This window comes from Macaca mulatta, chromosome 9, assembly GCF_049350105.2.
Source record: "Macaca mulatta isolate MMU2019108-1 chromosome 9, T2T-MMU8v2.0, whole genome shotgun sequence".
Lineage (NCBI taxonomy): Eukaryota > Metazoa > Chordata > Mammalia > Primates > Cercopithecidae > Macaca > Macaca mulatta.
Window position 1 is genome coordinate 75,770,463 of NC_133414.1, and position 13,417 is coordinate 75,783,879.

Sequence of the window (13,417 nt, forward strand, 5' to 3'; positions counted from 1 at the left end):
TTGGGAAATTGGGGGGGTGGAGTAGGAGGGAGAAGTCACAGTCTACCGAGAGGAGCAGGGAAGACTTCATGAAGGAGGTGACTTTTGGCAGGATTTCAGCAAGTAGAAAGAGGGAAGGACAGTGGGGGAGGGCTGTGAGGCCTCCGTGCTGTGAGTAGCATCCTCTCTTCCCACGTACTGGAGCTCTGCCTTCCTGTGGAAGGAATTGACCCACGCAGCTCACTTGGATCTGGGGACTTGTGGATTTCTGGTTATTCCACCAAAACCGAGTAATCCTGGCGTCTGAATGTGAAGAGGTCAAAGCTCACAGCAGTGGTGGCCAAAAGGACCCTGGGGAGAAGCAGGATTTGTGTCCTGGTTTCTCTTTCTATAAAATGGGCATCATACTAATGCCAACCTCCTAGAGTTGTTATGAGGATAAATTAAAAGAGGCAGCTGCCTAGTGTAGAAGTAAGCTCTCAATAAATGTTAGCTATTATTATTTTAAGTCATCATTATCTTGATCATCAACCTCTTTATTATCAGCATCATTATGTTTCAGGCTTGCCATCAGGACTATGTAGAGAATATATGCAAAACCCCTAGCCAGTGCCAAGTATATATTAGGTGCTCAGTATAACTTAGCTATTATTAGTATTCTTAACAAGAAAGAGATTCTGGGCTAGGTGCGGTGGCTCATGCCTGTAATCCCAACATTTTGGGAGGCCGAGGCGGGTAGATCACCTGAGGTCAGGAGTTCGAGACCAACCTGGCCAACATGGTGAAACCCCGTCTCTACTAAAAGTATAGAAATTATCCAGGCATGGTGGTGTGTGCCTGTAATCCCAACTACTTGGGAGGCTGAGGCAGGAGAATTGCTTGAACCCAGGGGGCGAAGGTTGCAGTGAGCTGAGATGGCATCACTGCACCCCAGCCTGGGCAACAGAATGAGAGTCTGTCTCAAAAAGAAAAAAATAAAAGAGATTCTGGACACCCTAGGCCACTGAAACCCTGTTGTGGTGGAAAGAGCGCCAGAGTTTTAGTTGAAGACCTGGATTCAAATCCCAGCTCTGCTGCTCACTGGCTCATTTCCTCATCTGGAAAAGGTGGTCACAACTATCTGGCCCAGGCCTGGTGGCTGTCACCTATAGTTCCAGCTATTCAGGAGCTGAGGTAGGAGGATCGCTTGAGCCCAGGAGTTTGAGGCTGCGATCATGCCACTACACTCCTGCCTGAGGGACAGAGTGAGACCTAAAATGAAAGGAAAAGAAGCTGTCTCCAGGATTGCCATGACTTGCTGCATTACTTCAGCAAATCATTACAAGTGTATAGTTAGTACCTAAGAACTGAGGGAATATGAGTAACAAGGTGACCACAGGAGAATGGATGGTTGATGGCTTTTATTTTTTTCTCTTCTGCTTTTAGATCACCAGAAACTAGAACGTGAGGCTCGGATATGTCGACTTCTGAAACATCCAAACATCGGTGAGTGCCTGGTCATGGAGCATTTTGTGGGTATTTTGTAGAAGCAGGGAGAACAGATATCCACTGCTTTTGTGTGTGGGATCACCTCTGTCTGTGGACCTTCACCTGGTGTCTGTTTTTACATGAGCAGGATAGCAACTGTGTCTCAGAATTCTGGGGCATTCTAGTTTAGAGACCTGAGTATCTGCATCACTGCGGCACCTTCTCAGGGCTGGGGTGTGAGGCATCAGAATAGGTTTCAGACGCTATTTCTTCCCTTTCTCCTTCTGTCTTTGGGCTGAGGTCCAGGGTCCTCAGCGTGTGAGGTTCCGGGCTCCTAGCCTGCCAGCATCCCTCACCAGGGGCCATCCACAGCCCTCATGAAAGGGTCAGGATTTTGTTTGTGGACCTGAAAGAGTTTTGTTCCTGCTGCAGTGTCCTGCACACTCTGGGGGTTTCCATGGTGCTCCCATTTGTATTCCCCAGAGCCAGGAAAGCAAGCTGCCCCCTCGCCTGGCTTCTCTGGAGAAGGGATGGCAGGAACCACTCAGATGGGGAAGGAGAAAAAAGAGGATTTCTCCCTGCTCCCACCCTGACTTGGGGGACAAGAGAACATTGTTGGTTGTGCTAAAGCCTGAGGATGTTTGCCTGCCTCAGCCCACTCTGGCTCAGTTTTACTTTGTTCAGCTGAAACCGTCTTTGCCAAAAGCGTTGGCCCTGATTTGGTGCTCCTTGCAGAAGGGACAGAAACTGGGCTGGCTGCAGTGTCTGAGCAGAAGCCCCAGTGTTGACTTGAGGCAGAGCAAGGAGCATCTCCTAGGTTTTCCCTAAAAGCCCTGAGTCATCACAAAAGACAACACGTGTTCTGTGCTCCTCAGGCATGGCCTAAATATCGGGGCTCCCACCGTGCCCCGGAGGCCGCCTGCTCTGCTCTGTTGGCGGCCAGGGCTGTGAGGTGACTTGCTGAAGCCTAATGCTTCCTTCAGAGCTACCCAGCCCCTGGCTTCCTAGGTCTCAGGCTAGAACACTCAAAGTGAGCTCTGTCAGGGAAAGGCTGAGGTCCTGCTCTAGCCCTCTGGGAGAGGAGCAGCTCTGAGGTAGTCAGAACGTCAGCTGTGCGGGGCTTTGTGGATGGCAATCAGCAGCTTGGATTACACCCGAAGCAGATTGGCGTGGCTGGTGGTGATCGGCTCTGCCTGATGCAGTGTGTTCTGCAGAGCCAGCACCTCTCAGCTGGTGGGTTCCTGGCCTCAGAACTACTGGAGCTCCTAGGTGGTCTCTGAGGTTAGGCCTTTACCTGAAAATAGCGCAATGGGGACTGACGTGTTGCCCTGGGTAGGAGAGGGCCCACAGAGGGAAACACCTAGAACAGCAGTCATGGATTCAGGCATGTTTTGCTTGGCTGGCTCAGTGGTCTAAAAATATTTTTATTATTTGCCAATATTTAAAAATGAGATTTCACATTTTGAAGAAAAAAAATCTATTCCCTTGCCTTTCCAGTCAGAAGGCTCAGCTCTGCTGAGTCCCCACCTTGCATGGCGAGAAGGAGCTGTGGGGAGCAGTGGCTGCCCCTGCAGCCCGCTGGCCACCGTCCTTGTCACCCACTATGAGCTCACATTTGCATTGCCCACCTGGGCCCCTGCAGGCCTTGCAAGCTTGTGACCTCTGACCTAGAAGTTCCAGAACAGGAAGAAAAAGCATGTGCGTGACTAAAGCCACCCATAAGCCCAGAAGCATTTTGATGTTCCAGACCTGGGTCTCAATATCTGAGGAAGGTAACTTCCTTTCTTTTATGCTCCTTGTGACCAACTGGTACAGCAGTGATAATCTGACCTCATGTAGGCAGGAGAACAGCAGCTAGGGGTCAGTGATGCGGGAGGCAGAACCACGTCCGCATCACCCGCGACGAAGGTGGGTTGACCACGGACGGGTCAGGGTATAATGAAGACAATTGAGAAATTAACAGGAAGGACAAAATAGAATTCTAGCAGAAAAAAGCCCTAGGTGTCTTTTTATTTATTTCTAGAATTAAATACATACTTTTTTACCTCTTAGACTTCACTTCATTTGGTAGCCGTTTCCTTTCACCATCTGCCCTGGGCTCAGAATGGAGGCAGGCGGAGACCATCTATCCTGGCCGTCTGCTCAGAGGCCAGGTCAGGCACAGTCACTATGTTGGCCTCTGATTTCCTAGAACTGTGCTTCCATTTCATGACTGCTCCCAGGTCCTAAGGAGGCTGGTCCGAGGACCGATTCTGGGGTTGAGGGTGGGCAGAGGGAAGTGGGAGTCAGGACTGTGTCCTGGGAGCTCCAGCATCCGGTGGGAACCAGGGCTCTTGGAGATGTGGCGGAGCTGCAGGTCCAGGAGGCTGCGGTTGCCACGGATCTGGACCTGGCTTGTGGCAGGAGAGGAGGTAATTTTGTGCTCCTAATTCACTATTCCTCTCCTCTCTCCACTGCGCTGCCCTTCAGAACTGTGACCCTTTTGGCTCTGGCCTCTTGAACTCCATCCCAAAGGGAAACAAACGGGCCAGCCCAAGAGCAGTGCACAGTCGAGGAAGCTAGAGCAGAGAGCACGTGGTCAGCCCCGGCTGCGGTCAGACTCGGAGGCACTGAATTCAGATGGGGCATTTGGTGCTAGGGGCCAGCCATGCTATTAAGGGGAAACCCTTAATAGCTAGATGTTCTGTCCCAGGAGTTAAAAGCCTGTTGGAAGAGTGGTGAACCCTGATGTAAACTCTGGACTTATAGGTGATGATGAGTCAATGTGGGTTCATAGATGGTAACAAATCTACCACTCCAGTGGGAGGTGTTGATGGTAGGGGAGGCTCTGTGTGGTGGGGGGACATGGGGTATTTGGGAACGCTCTCTCTTGGGTATTTGGGAACACCCTGTACTTTCCGCTCAATTTTGCTGTGAACCTAAAACTGCTTTGAAAATAAAGTTTATTAATTAAAAACAAACAAACAAACAAACAACAAAATGCCTGTTGGGTGGAAGGCACACTGCCGAACTCCAAACGGTGCTGGGAGTGTGGCCAGCAGTGGGGAGCTGAGTGGAGGAGACGCTGGTGTGAAGTCTGAAGTCTGAATGAAGTCTGTTCTACCTGTGATCTGCCTGCTCCCTGCTCTCAAGCCCTGTAATGAATAGACTCTGTCTTCCTTCATGCTGAGCTGCCCCAGCAGTTTTGATCATAGTCTAGCATCGTGGTTTAGAGCAGCACTTCTCAAACTTTTATGTGCTTATGACTCACCAGGGATCATGTTAAAATTCAGATTCCGATTCAGGGGGTTTGGGGTAGGACTTGAGTCTCCAGCTGATGCTCATGCTACTGGTCCGCATGCTGGCCTATACTTGGAGAAGCCAATGTTTGCAGCTTTGGAGTCGCATCCAGATTTGGGGGTTGAATCTGGGATTTGCTAATTAGTAGCTGTGACCTCTGGCAAGTTATTTAACTCCTCTGTGCCTGCCTCTGTTTTGTTATCTGGGTCCCTTCGTGGAGTTGTTATGAAAGGGTTCAGCCAGGAAAGGAGGCTAGGAGGGAGATGATGAAAACGGAGATTCCAGCCCCTAGAAGTGATCTCTTCAAGACCCCCAGCCTCGACTCAGTTCACAAGTTTTTCAAGCTTGACCGTTTACCCTTGAGCCTAGTACCCATTCAGCTAACAGTAAGTGTAGCAAAGAAACAGTTGCAAATAAAAAGAAAGAAACATTGAATCATGACTGTGCAGTTCCTACATCCCTGCCCCCAGGGTGGGGGTGGGGGGAGCCCTGCCACAGCAAACTCTTGGGGGGCAGCTCAGTCCCCCACAAGCCCCCATGGCAACAGGACCTCCTTCCCACTGTGTTATTGCTGCAGATATTTTTAACAGCAACACTTTTTCAGTGCTTTTTGGAGAAAGATTTGTTAGTTAAAATGTGGCATATTGTTGGGTGGTTTTTAAAGAATTGGAAATAGCCACAACATTTGGGTTGTGGCTATCTCAGTCCTTGAAGACATGAAATATCAAGTAAAGGTTTGTAGGTGTTTTGGCCTGTTCTGTCTTTTATGGTTTTTAAAGAACAGCAATTAGGTTTGTTGCTGAAATGCAGTAAATGCTTTTATACTCCTTTCCCCACGTCTTGTCGATGGACGTGGCCTGGCCCTTGTTGGCCTTCATGCTCTGTCTTTACTCTGGAACAGGCTGGGTGTCAGATTATTTTATTCCACGCATCCATAGTCCCTCTGCTCCTGCCTCACAGCATGACACAGTTGTGCTTAGTTACGCATTTGTGTAATTGCTGGTTTAAAGCCTGTCTTCCCTCTTCGCCTGGCAGCTCCAGGTGGCAGGGCCGGCTCCTCTTCTTCACAGCCACCTTCGTAGCATGTACAGCCTCGCCTGCTCCAGGGTAGCTGCCCAGTGGACATTGTCAAGCCAGTCAGAATGGCCAGGGGTAGGGGGGACAGATTAGAGTTCCTTTGCCTAAGAGTTTGAGAAGGTGACTCCCAAGCAACTCTGCAATATCAGGAATCTTGATGTTGGTTTGTCTTGGCTTCAAGTCCAGGTTCCGCCGCTTTGTGTGATTTTGGGCAGGTTTCTTATGGAGCCTCAGTTTCCTCTCCTGTCAGATGGGGTTATTTATATGTAAGTAGCTACCCTGCGCAGTTGATGTGAGGGTTCAATACAGTAATGCACGTGGAGCCCATGGAACAACACCGGCACACAGGGACAGCTCATCTGAGTGTCAGTTCTTAGATTTAGATTGTTATCATCAGAATCTAATGGGGTGCAGTAGTTCACAGCTGTAGTCCCAGCCTCTCAGGAGGCTGAGACAGGAGATGGCTCAAGACCAGGATCTCTAACCCAGCCTGGGCAACATAGTGAGACCCTGACTCTTAAAAAAAAAGAAAGAATGAATCTGCTGTTGCTAAGTAGGCATTTAGAATGGCACAGTCATTTCTCCTCTTGTCTTCAGTGCCCTGTTAATTTCTTTACAAATTAAAAAAATATCGATAGCAGTCTTATTCAGATACGGCTTCCTCCATCCCTCCTTGTCTTGGCGGGCGCCTTGCTCTGGGGCACACATCAAAGCTGTTCTCTCCGCTGGGTGGCCTGGAAGGATTAGTCTTCCTTTGCTGCTCCTCTCTTCTAATTCCCTTCCCCGGCTTCCTCCCACCTGGGCTCTGTGTGTGGCCTTCCTGGAGAAGGGCAGACGCCAATGACTCCATGTCTAGGCAGAGGCCTGGGTGCCTGCACTTCTTGCCCTGTTCTTGGCCTTGCTGTGCTGGGTGGGGGCAGGGTGGTGTGGGGCATGGGGTGATGCTGGGCATGGGGTGGGGCTCTGGCTGAGGGAGGGCTCAGCGCCAGGCCCAGGCAGAGCTGAGCGGCTCCACTTCTCTGAGATGATTGTCAGCATCACACCTGCTGTCCTGTTAGCTCCCCATGCTGCTGCTGTTAGTCACCTCCCTAATGGAGCTGGTCTGTAGCTTCTGGGACAGCTGATTTCCAGGAGATTATTTGTATTACACACTTTAATGCTTTTTAATAGCAAATTTTTAATTAAGTGGAAAGTCCTTTTGGAAGCGAGGGAGCAGCAGCTGCAGCGAGACTCAGCGTGAGGCACCGACTTAGACCAGAGGTGCGCAAGTGAGTGGGACGGAGGCAGTGGCAGGACTTCTAGAGCACTTGATGGAGTGTATATGGAGTGTGCCCAGGCTAGTTTTTATGGGAGGAAGGCAGGGGCCTGGTGCTGGCTCCTTCCTCCTGTCCTAAAAGCCCCCTCTGTCATCTACAGGCCTAGGGAAGCATCTTGTTTACCCAGGAGAGAATGTTTTAAGGAGGAAGAATATTGGAAGTATCACCTGCCTTTGATCCTGTTCGCAGAAATACTGAGATTGGGATGGGATTTTGGGGGTTGAGTCACTAGATCAGATCAGGTAGTGTAGGTAATGGGAGGCGGAAACAGTCTTGAGGCCCTGGCTCCAGCCCTGGCAGGCTTCGCAGTCCTCAGTCATCAAGGGAGGAGAACAAGAGGGCTATAGGTCAGTGCCTCGGGACTGCGCCGGCTGGGTTGTATATTTTGCTTTCTGAATGATCTTGCTTCATGGGGAGGGGACAAAGGGAAGCACCTCAGCCCTGAGGAAACGTATGACACTGGAAACGGAAGCAGCCAGGGCCCACCCAGGAAAAGACATGGCCATTTCTTTGTCTCCCAGCACTGAACCAGTTAGTTTGGTGTCAGGCCATTCCTGAAGTGCTCCATGAGGTACGCCTGTAACTGCCAAGGCTTGGAGCAAAGGTCAAACCAAGGGAGGCCTTTGGAACAGAGGTTCCCCATCAAGAGAGTTCAGGTGAGGGGAGGGACAGGACAGTCAGCCAAAGCGGAGTTGTGTCTGCATTACAATGATGCTCAGGGGTTGGCATTTAACCCAGAGGTGGCTTTGTGGGCAGAAACTTGAAGAGGAGCCCTCAGAAGACTTCAGGTTGGTTTTTTGCCCAAGAGCTTTGGAGGCGGGGAGCGGGGAGGGATTCCGCCTGCCAGCCTTTTCTCGCAGCTGGTGCGTCGCCCGAGTCTTCTTCCTGCGGCGCCCTCCCGGACCTGTCTGCGATGCTGCTTTAGGGACATTTGTAAGTGGTCTTTCTTTTGGATGCCAGGGCTTTGTTGCCTGGATATGGGGGCTGCCCCACGTTTCTTACGGGAAGCAGTGGTGTAGACCACAGTCTTTGGGGTCAGGTAGCACTGGATTCACATCTTGACCCACCACTTAGAAGCTCTTTGGCCTTTGTCAAGAGGCTTTATGTCCCTGAGCCTCTGGTGCCCTCATCTATAGAATGGGAATAACATTCATCTCAGCTGGTCGAAAGGAATAATAAAATCCTCAAAGGCAGGCACTGTGTCTGTTCCTCCTGAATCCCACTACCTAGCATGGGGTCCAGCACACAGTAGGCACTCAATAAATGCTTGCAGAATCAGTAATGTATGCAAGAGCCTAGCACAAGGCCTGGCATAGAAAGCACTTAATAAACCGTTATTGTCGTCATTGCCTGAATGTGTGCGTGGCCTTCCAGGCTCGCCATCCATTATCCTGCACCACGTGCCTTCCTGCTGAGCTCTGCCTTTCCACCTTCTTCCCCTCCCCTTAGTTCTGCTCCCATTTACTGCTCTGGAAGAGCTCTCTGGCTTTCCCATCTGGTCATTGTTGTCCCCTGCCGTCAACATTGCTAGGTGCTGCTCACGCTGCATCTCACCATCGTGCATCATATCCCAGGACCACCTTCTCGGAGACCAGCCCTCTGGGAAGGTTCCGGCTTCTCTCCATCTTGACTTCTTAGCCATGAAGCTTTTCTCTCTTGCCTGAGTCTGAGGTGGCAACCAGAGCGCCAGACTCTGGCTCCCAGGCTGTGTAGCTTTGCACTGGGGGGCACTGGGCACGTCGCCACTTCCCCACGCTGCTCCTTCTGGAGAGCCCCATGAGCCTGACAGGATGGGGCAGGGGCGGGGCTACTGAGGAGGAGGAGCCCAGGATTTCCGAGTTTTCTCTCTGTTAATCTCTGTCCCCATCTCCTCTCTTGCAGTGCGCCTCCATGACAGTATTTCTGAAGAAGGGTTTCACTACCTCGTGTTTGACCTGTAAGTGCCACTTTCTGAGGGTGTGGGGGCCTTTCCCTCCAGCTGGCTCAAAATGAAGGCTCAGGAAGAGGCCTAAACAGGCTCTCCAGCCTCTGCCCAGGGCCCCCTCCTTGGTCCGAGAGAAAGGATTTGACTGGGGCAGATTGCTGCCCCCACCAAGGGGGTCTCCATGTTCCCCCAGGGTCCCCCCAGGGCTCTGAATCCCAGGACAGCGTTCCTCTCGCACTTCTGTTCAGCAGCACACCTTGCGCAGATGCCTTTGTCTTGTTTCTGTGTGCTGTCCTCAGTGAAGAAATAAAATACAGCTCTTTGCATGACCTTAAAAATCCTGAGAAATCAGAGGTAGCTTTCATTAGTCGGAAACCAGGCTCCATTGGATTGGGTCTCTCCTCCATGCTGGTTGTGGTTTAATGTCTTAAAAGTGGCTCTTCACCTCCTGGACACTCCTCTCCAGGATTCTCAGGGTTGGGTCTGTGTCATTGGTCTCATTACTCTTCAACTTCAGTAGTAGCTCTGTCCTTCCTGGGCAGTGATATTTTAGTGTTTATGTTGGTCTCAAAGCTGTGACTTTTGGGGTAGGTTGACTGTTTTCTCTTAGATCCCTGTATCTTCATCTCTGCCTATTAGTGAATCTGTGGATTTTGGAAAAAGAAATGTCCAGAAGGGAGGGCGGGCCCATGATACCTCAAGGAGAATCCGGGTGTTACTGAAGGATCGAGTGTGTTCTGAGCTCTCACATGAAATGCATGGGGAGTTGGGATTTCTCTGAAAGCCATTCTACAGGGTGACCCTGTTTCTTCTTGGACATTGGGGTTGGTCAAGGGACCCTTTCCACCTCTGACCTTCTTCTTCCCATTGGTTGCAGTGTTACCGGCGGGGAGCTGTTTGAAGACATTGTGGCCAGAGAGTACTACAGTGAAGCAGATGCCAGGTAGGATGAGGGCCTGAGAGTTCAAGTGTAGCTCTGGAGTTTAGGACTGAAGTAAGTTTTGGCCACCTTTGGGGGCCAGCATTGTGCCTGTTTGAATAGTCTTTGGGGAAGATAAGAATAGCTCTTGTCTGGAGAAAGATTCTGTTGACCTGGGCTAGGGCTACATACTGTGGGTGATATTAGAAGTTAAAAATTCAACACTTCTTAACCAGGCGCAGTGGCTCATGCCTGTAATCCCAGCACTTTGGGAGGCCGAGGCAGTTGGATCACTTGAGGTCAGGAGTTCGAGACCAGCCTGGCCAACATAGTGAAACCCTGTCTCTACTAAAAATACAAAAAAATTAGCTGGGTGTGGTGGTGTGCGCCTGTAATCCCAGCTACTTGGGCAGGTGAGGCAGGAGAATCACTTGAACCTGCGAGGCGAAGGTTGCAGTGAGCTAAGATCATGCCATTGCACTCCAGCCTGCGTAACAGAGCGAGACTACATCCCCCTCCCCTCACACCCAAACAATCACTTCCAGATGAATGTTTTACAAAGCTTTTCCAAGTCTCCTTTACCCTGTGACCCCAGAAATACTTCTTTTTGCACTACTGTATGCTCGCCACCATGCCCAATGTCCCCCTCTGCCCTTTTCTTTCCTTTGACAAATTCTAGTGTTCTCAAATCACTGTGCTGAGGCTCTGGCATGATGCAGAGGTGCAGAAAACATGATTTCTATCCTGAGGGAGTGGAGAGTTCTAGGTAATAATCCAACCAGAGAGCCCTGGGAACTTTCAGCCTCTGTCACCTTGTCCCTAGACCACCATGACGGGCCTTGCCGTGGGGCTCCTGCAACTTGAGGACCATTCCCCGGCCACATGCCTCAGCCTCTGCCCTCCCTGGAATCCCTGGTGCCTCCCTCACCCACACTCTGAGGCGCCTGTTCAGCCTGCCTTTCCCGCCTTGGCTCTTCCCCCAGCCTCGCTTTTCTCGGACGGTGATGTCCCTACAACCTGGTTTTGATCATCCTGCCTGCAGCTTATCTGGCTTATGTGGCAGCTCTGGCTGCCTCTGTAGAGTGGGGGAGTGCAGCTTCCTCACGAATTTCTCAACCCTGAGAGGCCAATGTTTGCTGATCAACTTCAGATGCTTCAGCCTCGGGAAGAATTCTCAAGTGGGGAGATGAATTCCAGTGCCAGCAGGGGAGGACCAGGCTCTGAGACAGAGGAGGCAGTGATGGCTCAGGGAGCCTGCGGGGAGGAGGGAGAGCTGTAGGGAGGGGGCCCTGAGGGGGGTGACTGTACCAGTGGGCTTGGCCTGGCTCTGCTGGGACACTTCGCACTTTTGCCATTTTTGGCCAGAAGGCGCTCCCTGCTAGCCCGGCTCTGTTCTAATTATACATCTCTGTGGAGACTCGCCTCTATAGCTCAGTCTTAAAGTTTCTGTGGCCCACTCTTGGGCTGTGTCCTATGGAGAGGCCCGAGTTTCAGCCCCCAGGGACCCAGTACGACCTCTTGGTTCTTGTGGGATCCCCAGCATCAGATTTTAGGAATAGTAAGTCCAGGCCACCCAGCCCAATATACCGGGATGCTCTGCAGACATGCTCAGTATACCAGATAGTACCTGATGACAGGGGTCTATGCTCTAGGCCAAGTGCCTCAGCCTTGATGCTACTAACGTTGTAGGCCAGGTACTTCCTTGTTGTGAGGCCTCTCCTGTGCATTGTGGCAGACATTTAGAAGCATCCTCGGCCTCTGCCCACCAAATGCTGGGGGCATCCCTCCTCCAGTTGTGACAACCAGAAATTTCTCCAGGCATTGCCAAATGTCCCCTGGTGGGGGCGGGGGGGCAAAATCATTCCCAGTTGAAAACCATTGCTCTAGACTGCCCCCACTCCCTGCCAGGAGTTTGATGACAGGGATGGCAGGATGGTTTGCAATGTGGACAGTCTGATTTACGTGTGTGACTGTGGCTGGGCGCAGTGGCTCACACCTGTAATCCCAACACTAAGAGGCCAAGGTGAGTGGATCACTTGAGCTCGGGAGTTTGAGACCAGCCTGGGCAACATGGTGAGACCTTGTCTCTACAAAAAATACAAAAATTAGTAGCTGGGCACAGTGGTTCATGCTTGTGGTCCCAGCCTACTGGGGAGGCTGAAGTGGGAGGATTGCTTGAGCCCAGGAGGTCAAGGCTGCAGTGAGCTGTGTTCACGACATTGCACTCTAACCCAGGCAACAGAGTGAGACCCTGTCTCAAAAATAAAATAATAAATAAAATAATGTAACTTTGGGTTTTTTTCTCTACGCAAAATCATCAGAAGTGCTCCTCAAGCGCCCTGTTTGGAAGGTCTCAAGTAAATTGTTTCTTAAAGGCATCTAGATACTTGTTTTAGCTGCGTTACTGGGTGCCAAACCTCAGGGCAGCTGTAGGGTCTTGTCCATCTTCATATCCTAGGCACTCAGTAAACATTTAGGGGAATGAATGAGTGCACCCACCCTCAAAGTAGCTTAGATTGTTTAGTTGGGCTCTCCTTCCTAAGTTACCAGCACAAACCTTTTCTCCAAGAACAAAGTTACTATATGGAGAAAGAGAAAGAAGGAAGGAGTTGGATGGTCTCATCTTCCTCAGCATTCTGGGCTGTCTCCTGATCTCTTGGAAATGAATTGGTTGTGTTAGACCTTTCCAGTCAAAAGGGGGTGAGGTGAACCCATTCTAGTGGTGATCCTAGAGAAACCATTGAATCTTCCTGGGCCTTGGTTTCCTCTTTCTTTAAATAGGTTGACCAAGATGATGTGCAGAGTCTAAGGTTCCAGTGGCTGTTAAGTGATTCTCTGTGAATCCATGGCCCCTTGTCACATGCCTTAGTCTGCAGCGTGTGGTTGTGGATGTGGATGAGGTGGTTTAACCCTGCACTAACATTTGTTTTCCTTCTGCTTTTTTAGCCACTGTATACATCAGATTCTGGAGAGTGTTAACCACATCCACCAGCATGACATCGTCCACAGGGACCTGAAGGTACTACCCAGGCCCCCCTCCTTGCCTTTGCTTATGAAGTGTTGGCGCCACCTGGTGCCAGATAGTGGTACTGCGTAGGTCCCAACTAGGCTCCCTCTGGGCTGCAGGGTGGGTGCTCACAAGGTTCTCTCTGTTCCTTCTGCAGCCTGAGAACCTGCTGCTGGCGAGTAAATGCAAGGGTGCCGCTGTCAAGCTGGCTGATTTTGGCCTAGCCATCGAAGTACAGGGAGAGCAGCAGGCTTGGTTTGGTAAGGGTAACCCTGTCTTCCCAGAATGCAGCCCCCGCCCTTCCTCCTCTTCCTGATCGGCCTTCCTCTATTAGAACTAGAAGCCAAGGCTGGGCGCGGTGGCTCAAGCCTGTAATCCCAGCACTTTGGGAGGCCGAGATGGGCAGATCACGAGGTCAGGAGATCGAGACCATCCTGGCTAACACGGTG

The 13,417-nt window shown here is 51.0% G+C and overlaps 1 protein-coding gene across 45 annotated transcripts in view; it reads left to right on the forward strand.

Moving 5' to 3' along the window:
* Positions 1–13,417, forward strand: part of CAMK2G (calcium/calmodulin dependent protein kinase II gamma) — a 62,914-nt gene that overhangs the window by 12,232 nt on the left and 37,265 nt on the right. For all 45 annotated transcript variants that reach the window (XR_001447137.3, XR_001447138.3, XR_013397703.1 and 42 more), the window contains 5 exon segments: positions 1,405–1,464; positions 9,000–9,054; positions 9,920–9,985; positions 12,908–12,980; positions 13,126–13,228. Coding sequence is in view for 33 of the 45 variants with exons in the window: in NM_001266169.1 (NP_001253098.1) it covers positions 1,405–1,464; positions 9,000–9,054; positions 9,920–9,985; positions 12,908–12,980; positions 13,126–13,228 (357 nt within the window). In the remaining 12 variants the exon portion in view is untranslated.